At 43.5% G+C, this 26,558-nt stretch overlaps 1 protein-coding gene across 1 annotated transcript in view; it reads right to left on the bottom strand.

The window, feature by feature from the left end:
- The window catches only part of FANCM (FA complementation group M), a 154,098-nt gene that overhangs the window by 60,093 nt on the left and 67,447 nt on the right, over positions 1–26,558 (bottom strand). The window contains 4 exon segments of the mRNA XM_048853667.2: positions 1,280–1,514; positions 5,578–5,784; positions 7,476–7,660; positions 26,070–26,168. Of these exon segments, the coding sequence (XP_048709624.2) occupies positions 1,280–1,514; positions 5,578–5,784; positions 7,476–7,660; positions 26,070–26,168 (726 nt within the window).

A 26,558-nucleotide genomic window follows, 5' to 3' on the forward strand; every position in this document is an offset into this window, starting at 1 on the left:
GCAGGAGAGAAGAAGGGAAGGGGTTAGATTAAAAACTTCTTGGATGAACCTAATCTCAAGTGGTAGAACAAGCAGTTCCCTGGACACAAGCTGTGGTGCTGATCACACCTTTACCTTTTCCAATGTATTAGAAGAGTCTTTGGTTATTCCTATCTGTTCTGAGGGTCCCCCTCTTCTTACCAAACAAGAGAACGTGAAATGGCCAAAGGGTCGACAAAAGATTTAAGTATCTACATGGGGAACAAACATTTAATAATGGGTTCTTCGGTTTAAGCAGAGAAAGATATAACATGACCCAATGGCTATTAGCTGGTGCTAGGCTGGAAATGAGGCATAATTTTTGAGCAGAGCGTGTACAGGGTAATTAACCATTTGAACAATTTACCACAGTGGATTCTCCATCGATACTTTTAAAAAAATCAAGACTGGATGTTTTACTTAAAAAGATCTGCTCTAGGAATTATTATGCGGAAGTTCTATGACCGGTGTAATGCAGGAGGTCAGACTAGATTATCACAATAGTCCCTTCTGACCTAGGAATCTATAGTTCCAATGGGTCAGGTCTAAGACCCTGCCATTTTTCAGACTGAAACAAGAGCTCTGCAAATACAGGGAGCATTCCATCTTGATTTAGTTGGGGATTGGTCCTACTTTGAGCAGGGGGCTGAACTAGATGACCTCCTGAGGTCCCTTCCAACCCTGATATTCTATGATCTATAGTTATCTGCTAAAATATGTGGTGAATTTTCAGCAGTTTTTCTAATATTATTAAAATTAGTCAAGAAAACAATTCCTGCCTAAGTTACAGAGCCTGATAAAGATGCAAAAACCTTTTGATGCAATATACTTGTTTAAGACCCAGCAAACACTTGGGAGTTGAATTAAGGAAAAAAGTGAGACAAGTAGCTGATTCACACTGTACACACTAAGGGAATAACTATGATTCAAGGATGCTGAAAGAATTGGAACTTGTATATAAACAAGTGGTCTCATCATAATATTGGAACCGAAAAGTTATGAGTAAGATAAATTATATTTTTTACTAACGACCCATAACACTTATGAACAGTTTTGTGCATGTTTCAGTATCACAATGCAGTCAAGACACCAGCTTACACCAATGGTTCTAAACCCCTGGCCCAATCAGCACACAGCTGCGGTCCATGTGACATCCTCAGGGCCATACAGGTAGTATTGGATGCAGCCCACAATGGTAACTAGTTTGAGAACCACTGGTTACATAATACGTGTAAAGAAATCATCATCATCATCATCTTACTTGTGCCCATGGAAAAGAGAGCGGATTTATGCTGGAGGGAGCTGGATTTTCTCTCTTTGGAAAGTGATCTTGAATTATTTGGTTCATATATTGCAGGAGTGATAAACATTTTGTGCAACTTTGGGTTTATTCCTTCAGGAATCAGACGAGGGCTTTGCTGGTAAAAGTGAAGCATTTTGTTTTCCGAAATTGCTTTGTAAATGCTCTTTTTGTTGGACTGGCTTTGATTGTAAGTCTGTAAAATAGAGGATAAGCCACTTGTTACTGGAGAGTTTCACCTTATGACTAAGAGAATTAAAAGGGCACTTGAACATTCAGGTATTTTTTAATACTTTTGTTACGGATTATATTTTTGAGTCCCCAAACGTGTTACAAAAACAAAAGAAAAGGAGTACTTGTGGCACCTTAGAGACTAACACATTTATTTGAGCATAAGCTTTCGTGAGCTACAGCTCACTTATGCTCAAATAAATGTGTTAGTCTCTAAGGTGCCACAAGTACTCCTTTTCTTTTTGCGAATACAGATTAACACGGCTGCTACTCTGAAACCTGTCAAAAACAAAAGAATACAGGCCAAATTTGATGCGACACATCAAAGCCAGATTGTGACTCCTTTACTCACATGAATCGCCCCAATGGAGTCAATTGAACTACTTGTGAGAGTAACGGGTTCACAGAGCTGTCAGTAAGGGGTTCACAATCTGACCCCATCTCAGGACGAACAGAGGAAAGGAAGAGAAAGATATGCATGACAATAATCAGGTCATCCAGCTACACAGAAAAACATCTTAAAAGTTCCAGTGGAAGAAAAAACAACCTAACACAGAACAAAAAGACTGCCACTTCCTTTCTTCTCAGCCCATTCTTACCTTTCCACTCACTTACTGCAGGCAACTAAAATGAGGTGAGGAGATGGCCTAACAAATTCATTTATGAAAACCATGCAGAGCATAATACATAGCACTGAAGAAAAGACAGAGATGTCTGAGAACATGTCATCTGAATAAGAAACCCCCCCAGTAAGACATAACTACAACAAAAGTATTATACAGAATTAAATTTTTTTTGGACACAGTATCAAAAGTGGGCATGAACCTTGGGGGGGGGGGGGGAGACCACCCCTCCCTGAAGGAGTTTAGAGTAATCTAGGTTAAATACAATGTGACTTGGCCAAGTTTGATTTTTATTTTTCAGATTTCAATTAATATCAATATTTTTAAGCGTTTTTGGGGTATTTTTTTAGATTTCTAGCTATTTAAATTTTCCCAGTTGTGCAAAATTATGGGGTTTAAAACTATAATAATCTGTATACCCTTTCTTCACCAAGATGAAACTTCTGTATAAAAACACAATACTATTTCTTTTGTTTTTCTTATTAAAAGCACGAAAGGAGAAGTCCAATAAGATGCCAATTCTAAGTGATTTCTTCTGTGATGCAGACATCCGTCTAGTAGGACCAGACTGAGACAAGAGAGGCCATCAGCTGGCAACCACTTCTGGTCACTGCTAACTTGGACTGTATTTGAAAAGATTACTTACAAGTGAAGAACGCCAACTCTCAATCAGCTCCTAAATCATACAGTTTGCAAGAAGTTTTTGTTAGGTGACACTTTTTAAGGAGGAAAATCTATATAGGGAAACAAACGTTGTGCTAGTAGGCCTGCATACGCCTTGAAAAATCTGTATGGAGTTGTCTGACGACCATCCTGAATAATTTTCCTGTTTAGAACGTATGGGGCTGAGCTTTCACATGCCTCTTCTTACACTTGTGACCCCAAAATCTTTGGATGTAAACCTGAGACTTGACTCCCCACTCCCACCATTCCTAGCTTCCTTCCAAAAGTGGTGTTCCTCTGACCAGCTTGTGCTAAAGTGGAATCTAAAGCTTACAAATGTATGATCAGAACTGTCTGCCTCAAAGGTTTCCATGCAATAACCTGAAGGTCACAGGAATACAACTGCTTCAAAAGGAAGCTTCAGCAAACAACCACATTAGTATCCCATGACGCAGGGAGCTTTTAAACATGTAAAATAATCAGGCAGATTTTGTAGGTGGCAACTGAAAATATCTACTTATGACATTTAAACAACATATCGCCCACCTTTTTCTTTTCAAATACAGTATGCCCTTCTGAGAGGTTCCTCTTAACAGACAGGAGTGACTAAGGATACCTTGTCTGAGAATCAAATCTCTGTCATCTCAAAGTCTAAGCCAGATACAAACATCACATCTTGAACTGGAACAGTATCGAGTGAGAATGTTAAGCTGAGATGGGATGCTCAACTCTTTAACAGTTACAGGAGATTTCAATTTATGCAGATCTCCTCAGACCTCACCTCACACTCAGTGCTGCTGTTCCAAAGTGCTTATCACTAGGGCTGCAATTTAGTCACGGAATCCGTGACTTCCAAAGACCTCTGTGACTTTAGGCAGCGCTGGATGGGAGCTGCAGGGTCCCCTGTTGCCTGCGGAGACAGGGAGCTGTGAGATACTCCTGCTGCACTCCCCTCCGCCGTGAGCAGCAGAGGACGCCTACCGCGCCTCACTGTGAGCAGCAGAGGACCTTGTCACAAGTGACAGGGGAGCCCAGCAGTTCAGAGCCGCCAGCGGAGGGGGACCATGGAGCTTCAAGTCCCCCACTCTAATGCCAGCTCTGCCACTAATTATTTTGTGACCTTGAGCAAGTCACAACCTTATATGCTTCAGTTTACCCATCTGTATAATAGGTATAATTACTTATCTGCCTCAAAGGCTTTGAAAGACTTAGGACTGAAAAAAACCCCAAAGAGTTCACCACCATCATCAAGCTCCCCAGGATTTTAATCAATCTGCATGCAATTGTTTTGTGAGAATTTTTGAGGGAAGAAGCAGGATCCTGGGAACTACAGGCCAGTCAGCCTCACCTCAGTCCCCGGAAAAATCATGGAGCATGTCCTCAAGGAATCAATTATGAAGCACTTAGACGAGAGGAAAGTGATCAGGAACAGTCAGCATGGATTCACCAAGGGAAAGTCATGCATGACTAATCTAATTGCCTTCTATGATGCGATAACTGGTTCTATGGATGAAGGGAAAGCAGTGGACGTGTTACTCCTTGACTTTAGCAAAGCTTTTGACTCGGTCGCCCACAGTATTCCTGTCAGCAAGTGAAAGATGTATGGGCTGGATGAATGCACTATAAGGTGGGTAGAAAGTTGGCTAGATTGTCGGGCTCAACGGGTAGTGATCAATGGCTCCATGTCTAGTTGGCAGCCGGTATCTAGCGGAGTGCCCCAAGGGTCGGTCCTGGGGCTGGTTTTGTTCAATATCTTCATTAATGATCTGGAGGATGGTGTGGATTGCACCCTCAACAAGTTTGCGGATGACACTAAACTGGGAGGAGTGGTAGATATGCTAGAGGGTAGGGATAGGAGATAGAGGGACCTAGACAAATTGGAGGATTGGGCCAAAAGAAATCTGATTAGGTTCAACAAGGACAAGTGCAGAGTCCTGCACTTAGGACGGAAGAATCCCATGCACCGCTACAGACGAGGGACCGAATGGCTAGGCAGTAGTTCTGCAGAGAAGGACCTAGGGGTGACAGTGGACGAGAAGCTGGATAGGGGTCTACAGTGTGCCCTTGTTGCCAAGAAGGCCAATGGCATTTTGGGGTGCATAAATAGGAGCATTGCCAGATCGAGGCACATGATCGTTCCCCTCTATTCGACACTGGTGAGGCCTCATCTGGAGTATTGTGTCCAGTTTTGGGCCCCACACTACAAGAAGGATGTGGAGAAATTGGAGAGAGTCCAGCGAAGGGCAACAAAAATGATTAGGGGTCTGGAACACATGACTTATGAGGAGAGGCTGAGGGAACTGGGATTGTTTAGTCTATGGAAGAGAAGAATGAGGGGGGATTTGATAGCTGCTTTTAACTACCTGAAAGGTGGATCCAAAGAGGATGAATCTAGACTATTCTCAGTGATAGCAGATGACAGGACAAGGAGTAATGGTCTCAAGTCGCAGGGGGAAGATTTAGGTTGGATATTAGGAAAAACTTTTTCAGTCGGAGGGTGGTGAAACACTGGAATGCGTTACCTAGGGAGGTGGTGGAATCCCCTTCCTTAGAAGTTTTTAAGGTCAGGCTTGACAAAGCCCTGGCCGGGATGATTTAGTTGGGATTAGTCCTGCTCTGGGCAGGGGGTTGGACTAGATGGCCTCCAGAGGTCCCTTCCAACTCTTTTATTCTATGATTCTATGAATAAGTGATGAGACTGAAAAGTTAGAAAATACTACAGTGAGAGATTTCTTAACTCACCCGTTGTTCCCGTCCTTCTGCAAGTATGACAACAATTCTGCCTTTCCGCTTGCGCCCAGTTCGACCCATTCGCTGCACAAGACGAATTGGACTTTTTTGGGCATCAAAACAGATTATGAGGTCAACTTCTCCAATATCTAACCCTTCTTCTCCTACACATGTAGAGACCAGTGTATTATAGCCACCTTCACGAAAGCATTTTACCACCTAAAAATGGATTAAAACACATATCATAAATCTCCTTTACTGTCCTAAATAAATTCTCACCATCTTTTTACATTCCAGCCCGGTGATTAAAATTCAGCTTGTCTAAAAACTGTAGAAGCACAATCTACCTCCTTCCAAAACAGTTAACTATTCCAGTTCAAACTGCTGACTAACAAATGCTATGTATGTCAGTATTATCAATGTTATTCTACCCTTAAATACAGAATCACAGATGTTTCACACCTTATCCAGCCTCCAGCTACGACATACACAAGAGAAACCTACTCCTACTAATCAGTTTCTCAATATTACAAATATGTATTTCTACTACTCCAATAAGTCAAGATTTTAGGGTATGTCTCACCATTTAGAATTCCAAAAAACTAGGGAAAACAGCACTGTACTCAATTCATTCCACAGACATTTTCATTCTTTTCAAATATTGCATATTTGTTATTAAAAGAAATCACACCACAAAATTATTAAATGCAAATATTTTCTCTTTTATACATTTCTTTTTGGGCAGATGACCTGAAAAAAAATACTTTGCAAGTGGATGTCATGCTTCCCAGGGCTGAGACATCCCACACTACCATCTGACTTCAGCGTGAGGAAGCCATGTCTGTATGCTGGGGGGTCAGCTCCCGAGCCCCACTGGCCATGGGCAACACAAGCATTCCCTCCTCTAAGCCTACGCAGGCCCCACTCTCTCTCTACAGATTAGCTCCAACTGTCTCCCTGGAGTGTCCAGCTCCTGATCCACTAGACATCGGCAATATTCACAGGTCTGCTACTTTCAAAGAACAATACATCCCTACTTACCACTTTCACCTCAAGTCACCACTCCACGTAACACACAGCACTTAGATAAGTTTATGGAGAAGTCAAGTATAAGTTTATTTAACGTAGCACAGACATTTAAGTAATAGCTAGGAGAAGTATTGGAAACAAATTGTTACATATAAAATAAAATCGTAACATGCATTCTAGAGTCTAGACTTAATTAACTACTCTTATGTGTTATAGACTATTGCTCATGCAAAATCCTTTCAGTACTTTACAGCCAGGCTGGCTGTGACCCTCCTTTCATAAAACATACTGTTAGCTTGTCTTCTCAGTGAAGGATCCTGTGTGCTTCTTTGCATCCTGATATACCAGACTAGTTCTTTGGTCTTAGTGAAACAGGATACCCCTCCACTGAGTATGCAAATAGGCATTCATTGTGAGACACACAATACTTATGGCCAGATAGAGAAAAAAGCATCTGTTACCTCCAGCCTGAAAGGAACATGTGTGAGGTCTGTCACTTCTTGGTGACTTGCCTCAGCTCCCAGACCTTAAGAACATAGTTTTTAGTATAGATACACAACTCCTCAAATATTATCCATGCCTACATTTCACAAAGATTATGATGACTGGTGGGCCCTTGGATCTCAGTAGAGTCCACACATGTCACCCTTTGGTGAACTGTTATGCATATATCTGATCCAGAGGATCTCTGTAAAATCCTGTGCACCCCTTGGACCCTCTCCAGTTGGCACCAAGAGATCTCGAGATCTTACTTAGAGGTTTACTTAGTACAGCAATTTACTAATGGAACTTAAAACTACACAGTCATTTCTATACAATATATATTAGCACATCACATTCCCTACACCCATCTTCTCAAACAAGATTGATTATATCTTTACCTCAAGCTGATCTTTTTGTGTAAAGCCCTTCATGCTCTTTCCTGTGGAGTGGCCAACGAAGGTCATTACTCTGACAATTGGCTCGTGCTGGGAAAGTATTTCAGCAATTTCTTGGACGCTGTCTCGAAATGAGGAGAAGATCATAACTCTGGTATCACTGGGTTTGCTTTCAGACATGCTTTGATCTGTTTAAGACAAAAATAAGTCTATGAGGTAGAAAAGGATTTTTTATCCACAATAAATAAAAACACAGGGCCAGATCACCCCTTCTTTGGGCATGCTTAACTCCCATCACTTCAGTAAGGATAAGGCTGTGCCCAAATGGATTTCATTTCATTTTTTGATTTAAAGTGTGCCCTTCCCATTTGTGCTATGAGCACAAAGTCATCCAAATTAACACAATGTTAGGAAAAATGACAATTACACACTTCCTAACCTATTAAAAAAGAAAAAACTCTCCTCATTCACTACAGAAAGGATACAGTCACTCCCTGGAACATATCAGGCAGAACTAACACTGGCTCTGCTCTGGAATTTGATCCAAGAGAGGGCCCTGCACTGAGAAAACCTTGTCCCCAAGTCACAATTTATTATAATGTATTGCTTTATAAAGCCCCAAAGTGCACTCAGTAGATGCCAAAAAATAAAATTAAGACATGGTCGTGCAACAAAGAATCTGCAATCTAATTTCAGAACCAAATATATAATGACCAAACAAAAGAGATAACAAAAGTCAGGAGGCACAGGGGAAGTAAGGATGACTTCCTAGCAATAAAAATGCACGATACTCAGGAAAGGCTAGTGCACAGCATGGTAGAGCAGAAACATGGGGCTTAAGTTATAAATCAGGATAAATATCTTAGTTGATAAACAAATTTAGGTACTGATAGCCTTTATCAATTACTGCTAGAAGTCGGCAACTTCGGCTTCCTGGGTGAGCTCTCAGCTCAATGAGTAACAGAGCAATATGCTAAGCTGCACACCGGGACTTCCGTTATGCTGTGGCAGCCTCCAGACTGCAAGTTACTGAGTGTTGTAGATTCACACCTTGGCTTGCCACATAACCTGCCACATAGACAAGTCCCTAAGAGGCAGTTGTCCTGCCACTATCTAAAGGCTCTGCTTTACCTACCATAGGGCTATATTCTGTCCCATTTATCTTCATACAGTCACATCACCTAAAAGATTGTGTTGCCTGTATTCATTGTTTATTTTAATGGTGCAGGTAAATTGCAGCTGAATTTTATTATGTATTTGCACAGCACCATTTTGGGGTTAACACTGGGATTAAAGTATGGTTTGTTGATCATTTGATGGGTAATTATCTGAGCTATAAGCAGTATGATTATGCAGTTCTGTCTACTCCTTCCAGGTACTGCAAATACATTACTACCAGGTGACATAAAAGCCAGGGAGATCTTAGAAAAAATCAACATGCACACCTGAACTTTGTCTAGCTCATGAATTACTGAAACCAACACTGCCTCGGGGCAATATCAAGGTGTAATTGCTGTCTGAAATGGAATACGGCAATTGGAGGACTATAGGTAATTCAAGAGTTCCTTTATCACAAACTTCTAACATCTTCGCCCCTCCAAAAGGAAAAAAAAAGATAGATATGAACATGGAAATAACTGGCAAGACTGATTGTATAAAGGGATGGTTTCTTGTGAATAGGCAGAACACTCATTTGTTGGAGAGCTGCCGAGAGCCACCTATGTTTCCATGCTGTGCCTGTTACTCTGGTATCTGAGTGCCTCCTGAAGTTAGAATTGAATATAGATATTTTTCACAAAGGTGTCTCTATCTCTCTCACTTTCACTCCTCACTTCAACCAACAGAAACTGCATTTTATTTATTTTTCTTTTAATTGTATGTGCCTGGCGTGTTTGCGTGCAGTGAAATTTTGGGCAGGCAGAGTCAAAGAAGTGGGTTTTGCAATCTCCTTTGAAGAACCTGAAGTCAGTAGCCCTCCTCACCTCTTCCAAGAGTGAATCTCAGATTCACAAGCCAGTTGACAAGAAAATGGTCTCCGGAAAATACAAGTGTCGCTTCTGAGGTCAGCAATTTCCTTGTTCTTGTGGGATACAGCCAACATGGAAGGCCATTCTTCAGGTAACAGGGTCCAATTCCAGGGAGGGCATGGAAATTGCAGACTGAAACTTTGACTATGATCCAATATTCAACAGGGAGCCAGAGAACTGAGTGGAGTACTGGTGTGATGTGTTCTCAGTAACTTGTCATGCTAACAAGAGAGGCTTTGTTCTGAGACTAAGTGAGATCTTCCAAGTGCTTATTTCTCTCCATCAGCACTGCCTCATTCTTTCCAGTATTCAGTTTCAGCTGGATGCTGAGCTCAGACCTGTAAATAGCTGCGGGATGGTACTCTGTGTCTCATTTGAAGCTCTCATACAGCCGGGTGTTGCCTGATACAGAGGTTGAACAGGATACAGGAACAGATGGATGCCTGGGAGACTCCGCAGCTGAGTGTTCTGCTGGTGAAAGTAACCCTAACCATGGCTCTCTGGGAGCAGAATGAGCAGATATACTGAATCTATCTTAGCATGATCCTGCTAAGCCTGGCCGTAGTTGAGGTGAGACAACAGGATTCCATGTCTGGCTCTATCACATGCTGAGGCAAGGTCTAGTGGTAAGTTTAAGGATCCTTGTTCTATAGGAAATCTTCTGTTAATGCCATCACTGTTCCATGACCTGACCTAAAGCCTGACTGGGATAGGTCCAGCATATCAGCTATATCCAGCTGAAGTTGGAGGCAGCCCTTAAACAATCTAATAAACTCTCCAGGTATGGAAGATTAGATACTGGACAATAGTTGACAAAGTCCATTGCACTGAACAATTGTTTCCTTAAAAAGTGGCCAGATTATGGCATCTTCTAGAGTTGCTGGTAAATTTCCCTGCCCAAAATAGGTGTTGGCAGTTTCAGCAGAAAAATCCCAAATGAACTTGACTCTTTCACTATTCAGAAAGGGATCAGACACACCAGGTGACTCTGTAATGCTTCTAGCAGTTCCTGTTGCATGGATGGGCTGAATTCAGAGAAGGAAGGAACTAGGTTATCATTCATGCGTCTGTTGTATAGTTCCTGGTGTCCCAGGAATCCCGTCTCAACTGCAGATAATTTCTTTTGAAAAGGAAGGGGATAGGTTCTTTGCCACAGGATATGCTGGGTTCTGGAGTTGAGTGGAGACATTGTGTATTGTTGTGTTAATCCAGAATCTAGAATAGTTCAGTTTTTCCAAGGAGGAAAATTCTGGTATCATCATGCAATTCAAAGATGTGCTGGAACACTTTCCCAACATGACAACCACCTGACTTCAGTGTGAAACAGAAGCTGAGCCCATCTCTTCACACAGAATGCTAAAACAACATTTGTTCACTGTCTGGGATTTTATAAAATTAACAATTTTAATAATGATATCGAGGGTCTAGAACAGGGGTCTCAAACACGTGGCCCATGGGCTACATGCAGCCTGCTGAGTTATTTGCTGCAGCCCGTCAAGTTCCCTGACCCCCCCTCCCCGAGTTATTTCCTGTGGACACCAAGCTCCCCTCCGCTCCACCCTCCCTCCCCCCACCGCGCGCTGCGTCCCCGCTCCTCTGCCTACCTCCAAGAGCTTCCTGCTGCCAAACAGCTGTTTGGCAGTGCTTATCGCTTTCCAGGAGGGAGTGGGGAGGAGTGGGGAGCCGCGTGCTCAGGGGAGGAGGCAGAGAAGAGGCAGGGCAGGGGCGGAGATTTGGGGAAGGGCTTGGAATAGGGGCAGGGAGGGGGCGGAGTTGGGGTGGGGACTTTGGGGAAGGGGTTGGAATGGGGGTGGGAAGAGGTGGGGCAGGGGCAGGGCCTCAGGGAAGGGACGGAGTGGGGGCAGGGCCAGAGGGGGCTTTTGTATCTGTGTATGAAAAGGTGTCAGTGATGTGGCCCTTGGGCCAATGTACTAGTCCTCATGTGGCCCTCGTGGTGATTTGAGTTTGAGATCCCTGGTCTAGAGACTTTCAGGTTTCAACTTATTCTGTGCCAAAGCTTGACAATGAATCATGCAGTGTCTCAAAACTGCTGCTAATGTGACTTTCTTTACTTGTGCTACAACCCCACTGTTCTTTCCAGTCCTGGCTGCTGCCCCATTAGTGCACAGACCCCCACACATCAGTTAAGACCTTCATCTACTATAAATTTATCGAGAACCTTGAATATTTCCTCACCAGTTATTTGGGTTGGGATTTCTTTGCAAAATGAAAGTTCTTCAACTATTGTACTTGCTTTGACTTATCAATATCACATAACATAGAAGTTGAGCTATTTTGGCTATGTCTGGATTCATCAGGGTGCAGAGCGAAATACTGGCTCTTCTTAAATTGTTCCATCAATTGGTCCTGGACATTTTCTGCAAGGTCATCAGTACATTGATGAAGGGTATTGTTTAACATAGGAATGGTTTTCAGCATCGTGGCTGCTCGTTACCGAGTCATAATTCTACACACGTCTATTGCTGCTGGAAATAGAAGGGTCTCACCAACGGTGTATGCATGTTTACATTTTGCAATTCACCTGGCCACAACATAAGATGTGCTTGTAAAGCTTTTTGAGTAACAGACACTTCTTTAGACATTACTTTATTGCTGCTTTAATTCTTCAAGTTTCGGAAAGAAAATATTGTTGGGCTTTTTTTTATGAATTCCAGATGTCTGGTTTCTAAATGTCTCTGTAGTTTCTCTGGCCTCATACTTTCATTTACTAACATTTTAAAACAAATTGGGGCTGTGGACTTTCTGCAGTAATACTGACACACTAAAATCCAAGCATAATGTAACTATAATTGGATTGTCTGCTTTTCTTCTTTTTCTATTTAACATTATTAAAATCATCATCTTCAGCCAAACGTTTGCTACATGTAGGTTTAGCACGTGGTAAAAGTTGTTCCAGTACAAGGACATCCCTCAGCCCCTTTCCCCTAACTGCTTGCACTGGGAGGCTCTCTCTGCCTCTGCTCCAGCTGGGGTCTTTCAGCTGAGAGACTTCCTGTTCAATGTTTCCCCTAGCCGGGAGTCTCTCTGCAAAAGGCTACCTCCATGAGCAGAGGCACCCAACCCCTGCAGCAGCAGGAGCATAAGACACAGACCCATAGATAAGACACAGGTGATTTTTAAGCCCAGTTTAATAGCCTCTTAATTAAAAGCAAACAAAAAATTGGGATATCAATTAAAAACCTTTTCCCAACACTTGTGACTCCCCCATGAATCATTTATGGCTCTTCAAGGGAGCCATGAATTATAGTTTAGTGCTGATTGAGCAGATACAAAGGTGGAAAGACAGGATTTCTTTATGTCTTCCACAGAGAGGGCATAGGCTCACAAAAATTCCTTGTTGGAGGCTGTCTGCACCTGCCTATATTTTACACTGCTGATGTACAAATTCTCTTCCTCTGACTCCTGTCACAGACTGCAGAGAACCGTGGAGATCTCTTGGGAAGGGTGGCACTTCACTGTCAGTGTCAATTGCTGTGGTTATGGAATAGTTACAGTGACTCGCTTAGTTTTTGGTGACACAGAGTTACATGCAATGATGCTTTGGAATTTTACTGGGTCCATGAGCTTCTGGGGGTGGACTAGTATGATTGCTTCTTGTCTGCAGGAAGGAGATCACCAGAAGCTGTTTCTTGTATTCCCTGTATTTCATTTGAGTCTGCAAATCTAATCCAGAGTGTGACTGGCTGCATGTGTGTAGGTCCAGAGATTACTTGGAAAAAGTCAAGGGTACAAAGGGTAGAAGTGGTGGTTTTGGGTCATTGCAGCATCAACACGGTGTTTAGACACACATGGACAATAAGCCTTGGAAACAACATCACTATTTCACACAGGTTTCAGAATGGTAGCCATGATAGTCTGTATAAACAGAAATAACGAGGAGTCCTTGTGGCACCTTAGAGACTAACAAATCTATTTGGGCATAAGCTTTCATGGGCCAAAACCCACTTCATTAGATGCATAGATTGAAAAATACAGTAAGAAGAATATATATTATAGCACATGAAAACATCGGAGTTACCTTACCAAAAGGGGGGTCAGTGCTAACAAGCCAATTCAATTAAGAATGAGAATAAGCCACTTCCACCTTAATCGAATTGGCTTGTTAGCACTGACCCCCCACTCGGTAAGGCAACTCCCATCTTTTCATGTGCTATAATATATATTCTTCTTACTGTCTTTTTTACTCCATGCATCTGATGAAGTGGGTTTTAGCCCACGAAAGCTTATGCCCAAATAAATTTGTTAATCTCTAAGGTGCCACAAGGACTCCTCGTTATTTTTACTATTTCACACAGTATCTCAGTCGACTCCTTTTCAAAAGTCTATAGATTAGCAGGATGCCCATGTTGCTAGATTCACAGAGTAGGCTGGTGCCCTGTGCTGATTTTCTTATAAGACTGAATAATAAAGGGCTTCCTGATCTCTGATCTTGCATTGATCAACAGGAGCACTACTCTAGGGTGTTTGCCTTTGTTATAAGTATGTGCAAAGTAGCTGTTTCATGTTTTAATTTGATTGGCCACAAGTGCCTCCTGAACTGCTTTCTGGATGCTGGGTTACACTTCCTGCAGCTGTTCCTTCTAGGAAAGACTTGGACTGAGGAGAAGTGGTGGAGTATGCTGTGATGGATCAATGATACTGATGCTGCCCAAGATAGCCAGCATATGAATGACAAATATGGTACAGTAACTTACCCTCTGTGCTACAAAAGACTGCTTAATTATTTATGTATACATTTTAATTTTGCATTATAACTGTAAAATTGTTAATCTCTTGCTTAGAATTGATGCCTAGCACACACTATTCACCCACAAGGTTCAGAAATCTTGGTCCATACTTAAATATTAGAAATCTCAAACATCTGAACTGAATTGAATATTAATTGCTTTTAAGAGGTCTGGCAAGCCCTCCTGCCCGTGATCCTAAGTAGCCAGGATTTACTGATTTTAGGACACATTGCAGGGCCAACATGTTACAACCTATGAATCTTCAAAGGTCAAGTGAAAGGCCAGAAAGAACCATATTATGATCATGGAATATGATCTCTGCATCAAGACAGTAAATTCTGTCAGAGCTAAAAAATCTCCCTTAGAAAGATGTCCAGTGTTGATTAAAGATCTTAACTAACGAAGAATCTACCACATCCCTAGGTAAGCTGTTGCAATGAATTACTCTCACTGTGAAAAGTGAGTGCCTTATTTCTAATCTGATTTTGTCTAGCTTTAGCCATTGGCTCTCATTATGCCTTTTTCTGCTAAATTAAAGAGCTGTCTACTTCAGAAATCTCTTCCCCTTGTAGGTACTTGTAGACCATGATCAGTCAGCTCTTAACCTTTTTTTTGGATAAACTAAATGTACTGGAGCTTCTTTAGTCTCTCCCTAGTTTTCCAGACCTCAGATCATTCCTACAGCTCTCTTCTGAAGGCTTTCCAATTTTTCAACATCTCCTTTGAAGCATGGAAACCAGAACTGAACACAGTATTCCAGTAATGGTCTCACTAACGCTGTATGCAGAACGAATAACCTCCCCTTCTCCTACTTGATATTCCCCGACTTAAGCATCTGAAGATTTTGTTCATCCTCTTAGCTCAGACAAGTAGGAGATGAGAAGATGAATAGGTGTGTTAACGTTAATTATGAGCTCCTACTTGGTAGATGAGCTGAGCTGATTAAACTTTACTGGATTTGGAAATTTAACATAATTGACAGGGTATTGAGAGCACATATCCAGGCACTTTTTATGTTGATAAAAAAGGAAATAGATTATTTAGCACTACAAACAGCTACTATTGCAGAAAACTGGAAGGTGGCTAATGTCACACACCCAACTATAAAAAAAATCTGCTTCTCTGTTTCCGTTTGGCTACACGGAAAAAAAAAAAAAAAAACAAATCTACAACTTTCACTTTGTAGGAAGTTTCAATAAAATGTTTTCCAGACCTACACATATAAAAAATGAACAATAAGATCTTTATAACTGAATAAATAATAATAAGTAGCAACATAGCACCAGTAAAATTTCTGCAGTCTCTCAAACCTCAACTGTCAGCACAAGCCTCTTACTTCTATGGTTATTTGCACAAATTATTTTATGTATTATTGTGCTAAGCATACACCAAAAGCATCAAGCTTTTTTAATCTAAAATTGGAAAATTAGTGTTTTACTGACAAAATTATTTTTGTAATTTTGGCAAAAATTCAATGCTGTGACGGTAGAAAGATCTATAAATCAAAGAGTACATTAAAAATAGTAATTTATAAAGACAAGCAGTTATACACTGGTTGAATAAGATTAAAAAATACTGTAACAAGCCTTACATACTGGCCTGAAATATTTTCCCCCAATTTTTAAGGTATCAACACATACATAAATACTATTATGCTTAATCAATATTTCTGTAATATCATTACTTTGGCAATGCATCTTGAAAATTAAAAAAAGACAGTCCCTTTCCCACTAACCTATTAAAAAGAGCATGGTCTCCTTCCCTGAAGAATTTGCAGTCTCTATGTATGTATCCAACACAAACACTTAATTGTACAACAATTAAAGTTGCTCAAGTAAAGCCATGAGCACCAACAACAATAGGAAATTCAGAATTATTTTACATCAAAACGACCACACAGTAAAAGACAGTTACCTTTTCTGTAACTGGCGTTCTTTGAGATGCGTTGCTCATGTCCATTCAACTTAGGTGTGCGTGCTCGCCACGTGCACTGGTGCCTCAGCAGTATCCATAGGGGACCAGCTTTGGCACCCCCTAAAGTGGTGTGCACATGCTGCCGTATATTGGGCACTGCTGGTTCCCCCCACCCTCAGTTCCTTCTTGCCAGAAACTCCGACAGTGGGGAAGAAGGGCTGGTTGTGGAATGGACATGAGCAACACATCTCGAAGAACACCACTTACAGAAAAGGTAACTGTCTTTTCTTCTTTGAATGCTTGCTCATGTCCATTCCACTAAGGTGACTCCCAACCAGTACCCCTCAGAGGTTGGTAGGAGTTCACGGATGTGTAGATTGCAACACAGCTCTGCCGGACCCAGCGTCATCCCTGGCCGGCTGAGTGATGGCGTAGTGGGCTGTGAATGTGTGCAACGAGGACCACGTCACAGTTCAACAGATGTCCTGGATTGGGAAGTGCGCCAGGAAGGCTGCTGAAGATGCCTGAACTCCGGTTGAGTGGGCTCTGAAGACTGGCAGTGGAGGGACTCCCGCCAACCTATAGCAGGTCCGAATGCAAGAGGTGATCCAGTTAGAAATCCTCTGCATGGACACTGGCAGGCCTTCCATCCTATCAGCTGTAGAGATGAAAAGCTGAGTTGACTTACAGAAAGGCTTTGTCCGATCTAGCTGGAAAGCCAGAGCCCTTCTTACGTCCAAAGTCTGAAGGCGCCTCTCTTCACCAATCTCATGGGGCTTAGGGCAGAAGACTGGAAGGAAGACGTCCTAGCTCATGTGGAAAATGGACACCACCCTGGGAAGGAAAGCCAGGTGGGGCCAGAGCTGAACCTTGTCCTTACTAAAGACTGTGTACGGTTCTGAGGTCAGGGCTCACAGCTCGGAGACTCGCCTCGCTAACATCACGCCACCAGGAAAGCTACCTTCCATGATAGGTGAGACAGGGAGAAGAAGGCCAAAGGCTCAAAGGGTGGTCCCGTGAGCCTGGACAGAACCAAGTTGAGATACCACTAAGGGGCTGGCAACCAGACTTGAGGAAAGAGTCTCTCAAGGCCTCTAAGGAACCTTACCATTATGGCATGGGAGAACACCGTCTGCCATGGATTGGCAGATGAAAGGCTGAAATGACCACCAGATGCACCCTGATAGAGGAGTGTGCCAGACCCTGGTTCCTCAAATGAAGCAGGTAATCTAAGATCGACTGCACCGAAAAATGCAAAGGGGAGATGCCCCGTTCAGCCGCCCAGAAGGAGAACCTTGTCCACTTTGCCAGGTAGGTCTGCTGAGTTGAGGGCTTTCTACTCACGAGGACCTTCTGGACCCCTTCCAAACAGGCCTGTTCATCTGGGTTCAGCCACGCAACATCGATGTGGTGAGGTGGACGGACACCAGGTTGGGGTACAAGAGTCGGCTGTGATTCTGTGACAGCAGGCCCAGTCAGTCCGACAGGGCCAGGGAGGGATCGCTGACAAGCCTGATAGCGTCCCGGACCAATGCTGGCAAGGCCACGCCAGGGCGATCATGATAACCTGCGCCTTTCCTCTCTTGATTTTCACTAGGACCTTGCTGATGAGCAGAATCAGAGGGAACGCATATGTCATAAATATAAAGGGAAGGGTAAACCCCTTTGAAATCCCTCCTGGCCAAGGGAAAGCTCCTCTCACCTGTAAAGGGTTAAGAAGCTAAAGGTAACCTCGCTGGCACCTGACCAAAATGACCAATGAGGAGACAAGATACTTTCAAAAGCTGGGAGGAGGGAGAGAAACAAAGGGTCTGTGTGTCTGTCTATATTCTGTCTTGGCCGGGGATAGACCAGGAATGGAGTCTTAGAACTTTTAGTAAGTAATCTAGCTAGGTACGTGTTAGATTATGATTTCTTTAAATGGCTGAGAAAAGAACTGTGCTGAATAGAATAACTATTTCTGTCTGTGTATCTTTTTTGTAACTTAAGGTTTTGCCTAGAGGGGTTCTCTATGTTTTGAATCTAATTACCCTGTAAGGTATCTACCATCCTGATTTTACAGGGGGGATTTCTTTATTTCTATTTACTTCTATTTTTATTAAAAGTCTTCTTGTAAGAAACTGAATGCTTTTTCATTGTTCTCAGATCCAAGGGTTTGGGTCTGTGGTCACCTATGCAAATTGGTGAGGCTTTTTATCCAACATTTCCCAGGAAAGGGGGGGTGCAAGTGTTGGGAGGATTGTTCATTGTTCTTAAGATCCAAGGGTCTGGGTCTGTGGTCACCTATGCAAATTGGTGAGGCTTTTTATCCAACATTTCCCAGAAAAGGGGGGGTGCAAGTGTTGGGAGGATTGTTCATTGTTCTTAAGATCCAAGGGTCTGGGTCTGTAGTCACCTAGGCAAATTGGTGAGGCTTTTTACCAAACCTTGTCCAGGAAGTGGGGTGCAAGGTTTTGGGAAGTATTTTGGGGGGGAAAGACGCGTCCAAACAGCTCTTCCCCAGTAACCAGTATTAGTTTGGTGGTGGTAGCGGCCAATCCAAGGACGACGGGTGGAATATTTTGTACCTTGGGGAAGTTTTGACCTAAGCTGGTAAAGATAAGCTTAGGAGGTTTTTCATGCAGGTCCCCACATCTGTACCCTAGAGTTCAGAGTGAGGGAGGAACCTTGACAGCATACATCAGGCTTCCTGCCCATGGCAGGAGGAAGGCATCAGAGAGGGAGCCCTTGCCCAGACCCTGTCTGGAGCAAAATCTGTGGCACATCCTGTTCTACCTGGTCGCGAACAAATCCACTTCGGGAGTTCCCCACCTCTGGAAGATCATGCTGGCTACCTTCTGGTGAAGCACCCTCTTGTGGTCAGAGGAGAAGTCCCTGCTTAGGTGATATGCTAGTGTGTTCTTGGCACCCAGAAGGTGACACGCTTCTAGATGGATTCCGTGGTCGATGCAAAAGTCCCAGAGACAGAGTGCCGAGGATTGTGCGTCGCCTTGTCTGTTGATATAGAACATCAAGGCTGTGTTGTCCATGAGGACTCTGACCACTCTGCCCAACAGGTAAGGTCGGAAGACTGTGCATGTACTGTGCACTACCCTGAGCTCTTTGACGTTAAAGTGTAGTATCGATTCCTCTGGGGACCACATACCTTGGGTCTGGAAGGTGCTGAGGTGTGACCTCCAGCTGAAGTCCAGGGCATCCGAAACCAACTCGACTGAGTGAGGAGTGCTGACAAAGGGAACACCTTCTAGGACTTTCCTGGGGTTGGTCCACCATAGCAGCAAGGTAAGTACTGTCATGGGGATGGTGACGACCTTCTCCAGGTGGTCCCTGGACTGGGAGTAGACCGTCGCCAGCCACTGCTGCAGGGGTTGCATCCAGAGCCTGGCGTGGCGTACCACATATGTACACGCTGCCATGTGACCTAGTAGACACAGGCAAACCCTGGCCGTGGTCAGGGGAAATGCAGAGACTTCCGCGATGAGGTACATCAGTGTCCTGAATCTCTCCAGTGGCAGCAACGCCCTGGCTCAGGTCGAGTCGAGCACTGCGCCGATGAACTCTATCCTATGTACCGGAACCAACATGGATTTTTTGTCGTTTACCAACAGACCGAGGCAATGGCAGGAATCATAGAATCATAGAATATAAGGGTTGGAAGGGACCCCAGAAGGTCATCTAGTCCAACCCCCTGCTCAAAGCAGGACCAATTCCCAGTTAAATCATCCCAGCCAGGGCTTTGTCAAGCCTGACCTTAAAAACCTCTAAGGAAGGAGATTCTACCACCTCCCTAGGTAACGCATTCCAGTGTCTCACCACCCTCTTAGTGAAAAAGTTTTTCCTAATATCCAATCTAAACCTCCCCCACTGCAGCTTGAGACCATTACTCCTCGTTCTGTCATCTGATACCATTGAGAACAGTCTAGAGCCATCCTCTTTGGAACCCCCTTTCAGGTAGTTGAAAACAGCTATCAAATCCCCCCTCATTCTTCTCTTCTGCAGGCTAAACAATCCCAGCTCCCTCAGCCTCTCCTCATAACTCATGTGTTCCAGACCCCTAATCATTTTGGTTGCCCTTCGCTGGACTCTCTCCAATTTATCCACATCCTTCTTGAAGTGTGGGGCCCAAAACTGGACACAGTACTCCAGATGAGGCCTCACCAATGTCGAATAGAGGGGAACGATCACGTCCCTCGATCTGCTCGCTATGCCCCTACTTATATATCCCAAAATGCCATTGGCCTTCTTGGCAACAAGGGCACACTGCTGACTCATATCCAGCTTCTCGTCCACTGTCACCCCTAGGTCCTTTTCCGCAGAACTGCTGCCTAGCCATTCGGTCCCTAGTCTGTAGCTGTGCATTGGGTTCTTCCGTCCTAAGTGCAGGACCCTGCACTTATCCTTATTGAACCTCATCAGATTTCTTTTGGCCCAATCCTCCAATTTGTCTAGGTCCTTCTGTATCCTATCCCTCCCCTCCAGCGTATCTACCACTCCTCCCAGTTTAGTATCATCCGCAAATTTGCTGAGAGTGCAATCCACACCATCCTCCAGATCATTTATGAAGATATTGAACAAAACCGGCCCCAGGACCGACCCTTGGGGCACTCCACTTGATACCGGCTGCCAACTAGACATGGAGCCATTGATCACTACCCGTTGAGCCCGACAATCTAGCCAGCTTTCTACCCACCTTGTAGTGCATTCATCCAGCCCATACTTCCTTAACTTGCTGACAAGAATACTGTGGGAGACCGTGTCAAAAGCTTTGCTAAAGTCAAGAAACAATACATCCACTGCTTTCCCTTCATCCACAGAACCAGTAATCTCATCATAGAAGGCGATTAGATTAGTCAGGCATGACCTTCCCTTGGTGAATCCATGCTGGCTGTTCCTGATCACTTCCCTCTCATGCAAGTGCTTCAGGATTGATTCTTTGAGGACCTGCTCCATGATTTTTCCAGGGACTGAAGTGAGGCTGACTGGCCTGTAGTTCCCAGGATCCTCCTTCTTCCCTTTTTTAAAGATTGGCACTACATTAGCCTTTTTCCAGTCATCCGGGACTTCCCCGGTTCGCCACGAGTTTTCAAAGATAATGGCCAATGGCTCTGCAATCACAGCCGCCAGTTCCTTCAGCACTCTCGGATGCAACTCGTCCGGCCCCATGGACTTGTGCACGTCCAGCTTTTCTAAAAAGTCCCTAACCACCTCTTTCTCCACAGAGGGCTGGCCATCTCTTCCCCATTTTGTGATGCCCAGCGTAGCAGTCTGGGAGCTGACCTTATTAGTGAAGACAGAGGCAAAAAAAGCATTGAGTACATTAGCTTTTTCCACATCCTCTGTCACTAGTTTGCCTCCCTCATTCAGTAAGGGGCCCACACATTCCTTGGCTTTCTTCTTGTTGCCAACATACCTGAAGAAACCCTTCTTGTTACTCTTGACATCTCTGGCTAGCTGCAGCTCCAGGTGCGATTTGGCCCTCCTGATAACATTCCTACATGCCCTAGCAATATTTTTATACTCTTCCCTGGTCATATGTCCAACCTTCCACTTCTTGTAAGCTTCTTTTTTATGTTTAAGATCCGCTAAGATTTCACCATTAAGCCAAGCTGGTCGCCTGCCATATTTACTATTCTTTCGACTCATCGGGATGGTTTGTCCCTGTAACCTCAACAGGGATTCCTTGAAATACAGCCAGCTCTCCTGGACTCCTAACAGCTTCATGACATCCTGGAGGCTAACAGCTTCATGACATCCCTTTGTACCTGGCTCTGCCCTTGACTAGCCAGTCATCTAGGTATGAGTAGATCTGGACACCCCGACATCTGAGGTAGGCAGCCACCACTGAAATGCTCTTGGTAAATACCTGCGGTGTTGTTGCTAGGCCAAACGGGAGGACTGCAAACTGACAGGGTTTGGGACCCACTGTAAACCAGAGGAAGCGTCTGTGTCCCTCGAAGATGGCAATGTGAAAGTATGCACTTTTCAGATTGAGGGTGGCATACCAGTCTTCCGGATCCAGGGAAGGGATGATGGAGGCCAGGGAAACCATGAGGAACTTCAGCTTTGCTAGGAAGCGGTTCAGGTCTCGTAGGTCCAGAATAGGTTGTAGACCGCCCTTGACCTTTGGGATTAAAAAGTACCAGGAACAGAACCCCTTGTTCTTGAACTCTGGAGGAATGACCTCCACCACACCTACCTGCAGTAATCCCTCTACCTCCTGCATGAGGAGACCCTCATGAGAAGGGTCCCTGAAGAGGGACAGGGAGGGGGGTTGGAAAGAGAGGTAGAAAGTAACTGAAGGGTGTAACTCCACGCCATCGTACTGAGGACCCATCTTTCCGACGTTATAGATGCCCACGCAGGGAGGAAAGGAGAAAGGCAGTTGGTAAAAATAAGGGAGGGAGGATCCTGGGAACAGTCTGGTATGTTGCCCTCGGGTGCACCCTGAAAATGAGCACTTGCCCGCTTACTTATTGTGGGTCGAGTTCGACCGAGAGGCCTGCGAAGGCTGTTGGCTAGGACACTGCTGGTAGCCTCTGGATTTCTTATGAGGAGGCTCCCAGAGAGGGTGGCTCCCCTGACCCTGAGGCTCCTGCGGCTTAAACCACTTGCGGGCAGGGCCGGGAACATACACGCCCAGCGTTTTAAGGGTCATGCGGGAGTCTGTTTGGCCACGGAGCTTACTGTCAGTCTGTTCCACAAAAAGGGCTTGCCCATCAAAGGGAAGGTCTTGCATCGACTGCTGAGCCGCCGTGGACAAGCCAGAGAGGGGCAGCCAGGATGCCTGGTGCATGGTGACGGCTGAGGCCATGGTTCAGCCAGCAGTGTCCACCGCATCCGATGACGCCTGAAGCCTGTCCCGAGGCAAAGTCCCGTTGGGGACCTACAGAGTCTCTAACTATACTTACGGGATTTATAAACACTAATCAAAAGCTATACATAGTATAATACAGGACATAACTAGTTTGTGCAAACGACCATCTACAGCACTAGCTGAAGCAGCAACAGTTCCAGCACCGTCACTGGTGGCAAGAAGGAACTGAAGGTGCGGAGAGCCGATAGCACCCTATATACCGCGGCATGTGCACGCCACTCCAGGGGGCGCCGGAGCCAGTCCCCTACGGATACTGCTGAGGGAAAAAATTCCAGCACCAATACATGGGACAACCGCACATACCTAAATTGAATGGACATGAGCAATGATACACATTGTAAGGAGAGTGATCACTTTAGATAAGCTATTACCAGCAGGAGAGTGGGGTGGGAGGAGGTATTGTTTCATGGTCTCTGTGTATATAATGTCTTCTGCAGTTTCCACAGTATGCATCCGATGAAGTGAGCTGTAGCTCACGAAAGCTTATGCTCAAATAAATTGGTTAGTCTCTAAGGTGCCACAAGTCCTCCTTTTCTTTTTGCGAATACAGACTAACACAGCTCTTACTCTGAAACCACTCATAAGTATATGCATATTACACAGATATAGATCTCTCTCTATATATATCCACTCTGTATTTAAAGAATAAGTCATATAAATTTGAAAAGAATACACCGTACTCTTCATATATAACGAAATGGTTAAATTGCTACTTTAAGTATAAAATTCAATTTAACCCTTGGAACCATGGTCAGTACCTCCATATATAAATGACATATATACATACTCAATGTGACTGAATATACCCCTACACACTTGTAATAATCTTTGCACAAAAAATGCCTTGTAAAGCATCATTTGAAAACTCAATTTGCTGGTCAGTATTGTCTGATAAAGTATGTGTGGCATGATCGTACCCTAGTACGTCACATTCATGTAATATGTCATGATTCCATGTGACCAGAGAGATGAGATCAACTTGCCAAGCTGGCCTACTTTAAATTTGTTTCTTCATGCAGTCCTTAATTTTAGGATTCCTCCAATTGTTCTTTTCAAATCAATGGTTTCAGCACTAAAAACTGTTTTATTTTCAAACATTTAACTTATGCTTCCTGATGCCAATGCATATATAAATATATGGAGTAGGATTGAGGGGAAAGAGAGGTTGTTTTTGGTGTCAAATTCTCAATGTTGCAAACACGGATTGCTCTACAATAAGAAGTCTCAGAAATTCTGAAACTAAGACTGGAATCACTTTTAAATAGTCAGACTTTTTAAGCCTAATTAACTTGATACAGGTGAATCATTTAACGTTATCTGAAAGTGCTCTTTTCTCTGAAGCATCAAAATAAACATTTTGCATTATTTAAAGCACAAATATATGCACTGATTATCTTAGGTGACTTTTATGGCTTTTCACAGAATCCCAAATTAGGAGCGTCAAGCGTTGTATCCTTGAACTCCATAATGAAGAGTGATATACCTTTTCCTCCCCATTAACTGAAGTTTTCAGTGGGAGAGCTCTTCCAATTCTTCCTCCCATGGAAGGAACTTTTGCATAATTAAAATATGAATTTTAATTTTTTAACACTTTTTAACACACAACATAAACCCTATAAATCACACTAAAGTGAATCAAGTAAAAATACTACAAAGAAACAGAAAACTCAAAACAGATTAACAACATATCACATATGAGGATTTTGTTTATTTTCAATCCAACTCATTCTTAAAATTTCACATTTTTCCTTTAGTTATGTAGAAGTCACTTTGTCTGAAAACTTTGTTCCTTGTTCCAAGTTCTCTGCCACTCAGGAAGATGACATTGCATCAGTTCTTGTTTACACTTTAAAATGTTTCCTGCACAACCATATTAACAAGATTTTTTTAAAATGAAAGCATAGCTTCAGGGGCATAATTCTGCAGAGAGAGTTGGATTCCACAGCCTGTTCCGTGGCCATGAAATCCTGGAACAAATGAGACCCCAGTAATAAAACTAAAATGTTTATTATCATTGTTTTAACATTTGGTTAGCGTTGTGAAAGAATGTATAGTAAAATAAGGTTAACGTAACCTATAAGGGAATTTCACTTAAATAATTCTGTGATGGCAATTTGTTTTTTCAGGGATTGCAACGGGGTCCACTCATCACTCTGGTGCCTCCTCAGCCTGTCTTGGGAATTAGCTCTGCTGTTGAGTGTGCCCCCTTTATGTGGTGCATTGCCGCCGTGATTCCTGCTCTTGGACCAACGTCTCTCCAAGGACCATGGTGTCCTCTTCAGTGACACAGCCCTCCGGCCGTGCCACACACTGTGATCCCCCATTCCAGAGGACCTGCAGTATACTGTTCAGCCACTTCCTGCCAGTGGCAAACTGCAGTCCATGGTCTAGCCACTTCCCGCGTGGCTCCGGCACCCCCCTTACCCTTGTATCAGGACCTCAGACTGCAACCCCCCAGCAGTCAGCCAGGAGTTGTCTCTGGCTTCCTCGGCCCGCTTCCTCGGCAGTTCTCTTGGCCCTTCAGGGACATAGTCCTTCCTCCCTGGGTTCCTAGCAGAGAACTGCCCTACTCTGCCTTGTAGCTTCCTTTTTATATGGGCCTACTTAGCCCTGATTGGCTGCCACCAGCACAGCCTCCCTAGGGCTGCTTTTAACCCCTTTTCTGCCAGTGAGGGGCAGCCGCCCCATCACAGGGATATTTTTTCAAGTGGATAACATAAAAATACCTAGAAAAATATGCAAGACTTTCAATCAGTTAAGGAATTAGAACATAAGAATGGTCATACTGGGTCAGACCAATGGTCCATCTAGCCCAGTATCCTGTCTGCCAACAGAGGCCAATGCCAGGTGCTTCAGAGGGAATGAACGGAACAGGTAATCATCAAGTGATCCATCCCTTGTCACCCATTCCTAGTGTCTGGCAAAAAGAGGCTAGGAACATTTCAATTAAAATGAATGAAACAATTAAAGAAGAATATTATGGATTCATACCCAGATAGTGCAATTAGATTACGTTTTTGAGACTAACATTTACCTGTACATCCCTTCCAGGATTTGAAGTGTTCTACTACAACCTCTTCTAATTTCTTTAATTTTGGATGACTGTAGATGATTTTATTTTTATTTGCAGGTCCTGTAAACCAAATAAAGTCATTTTAAAAAATATACCTGTGTGTCTTTTTTGGAATAAGTATATAAGAGGTTCTGTGAACTTTGTTTTCTTAGTCTACTTCTCTCTTCCAAGTCTGAGAAGCACCAATTCCCAACATTTCCAATCTAATTACAATAACTATCTAGCACATGAACTTCAGTGAACTCATTACTGAAGCGCATGTTTGTTAAACCCAGTTTTTCAAGACCAGAACATTACTTTTGTTGTGGCCAAATTAAAAAAGTATTGCACAAGGCTAGTTAAGAGATTATAATAATAATTTATAGTTAAATTCTAACTGAACTTCAAGGCTTCAGATCTACAAAACTGTGATTTGAAGACAGATGGAACTGTTTAAATAGAACACATAAA

Source organism: Caretta caretta, chromosome 6 (genome assembly GCF_965140235.1).
Source record: "Caretta caretta isolate rCarCar2 chromosome 6, rCarCar1.hap1, whole genome shotgun sequence".
Taxonomy (NCBI): domain Eukaryota; kingdom Metazoa; phylum Chordata; order Testudines; family Cheloniidae; genus Caretta; species Caretta caretta.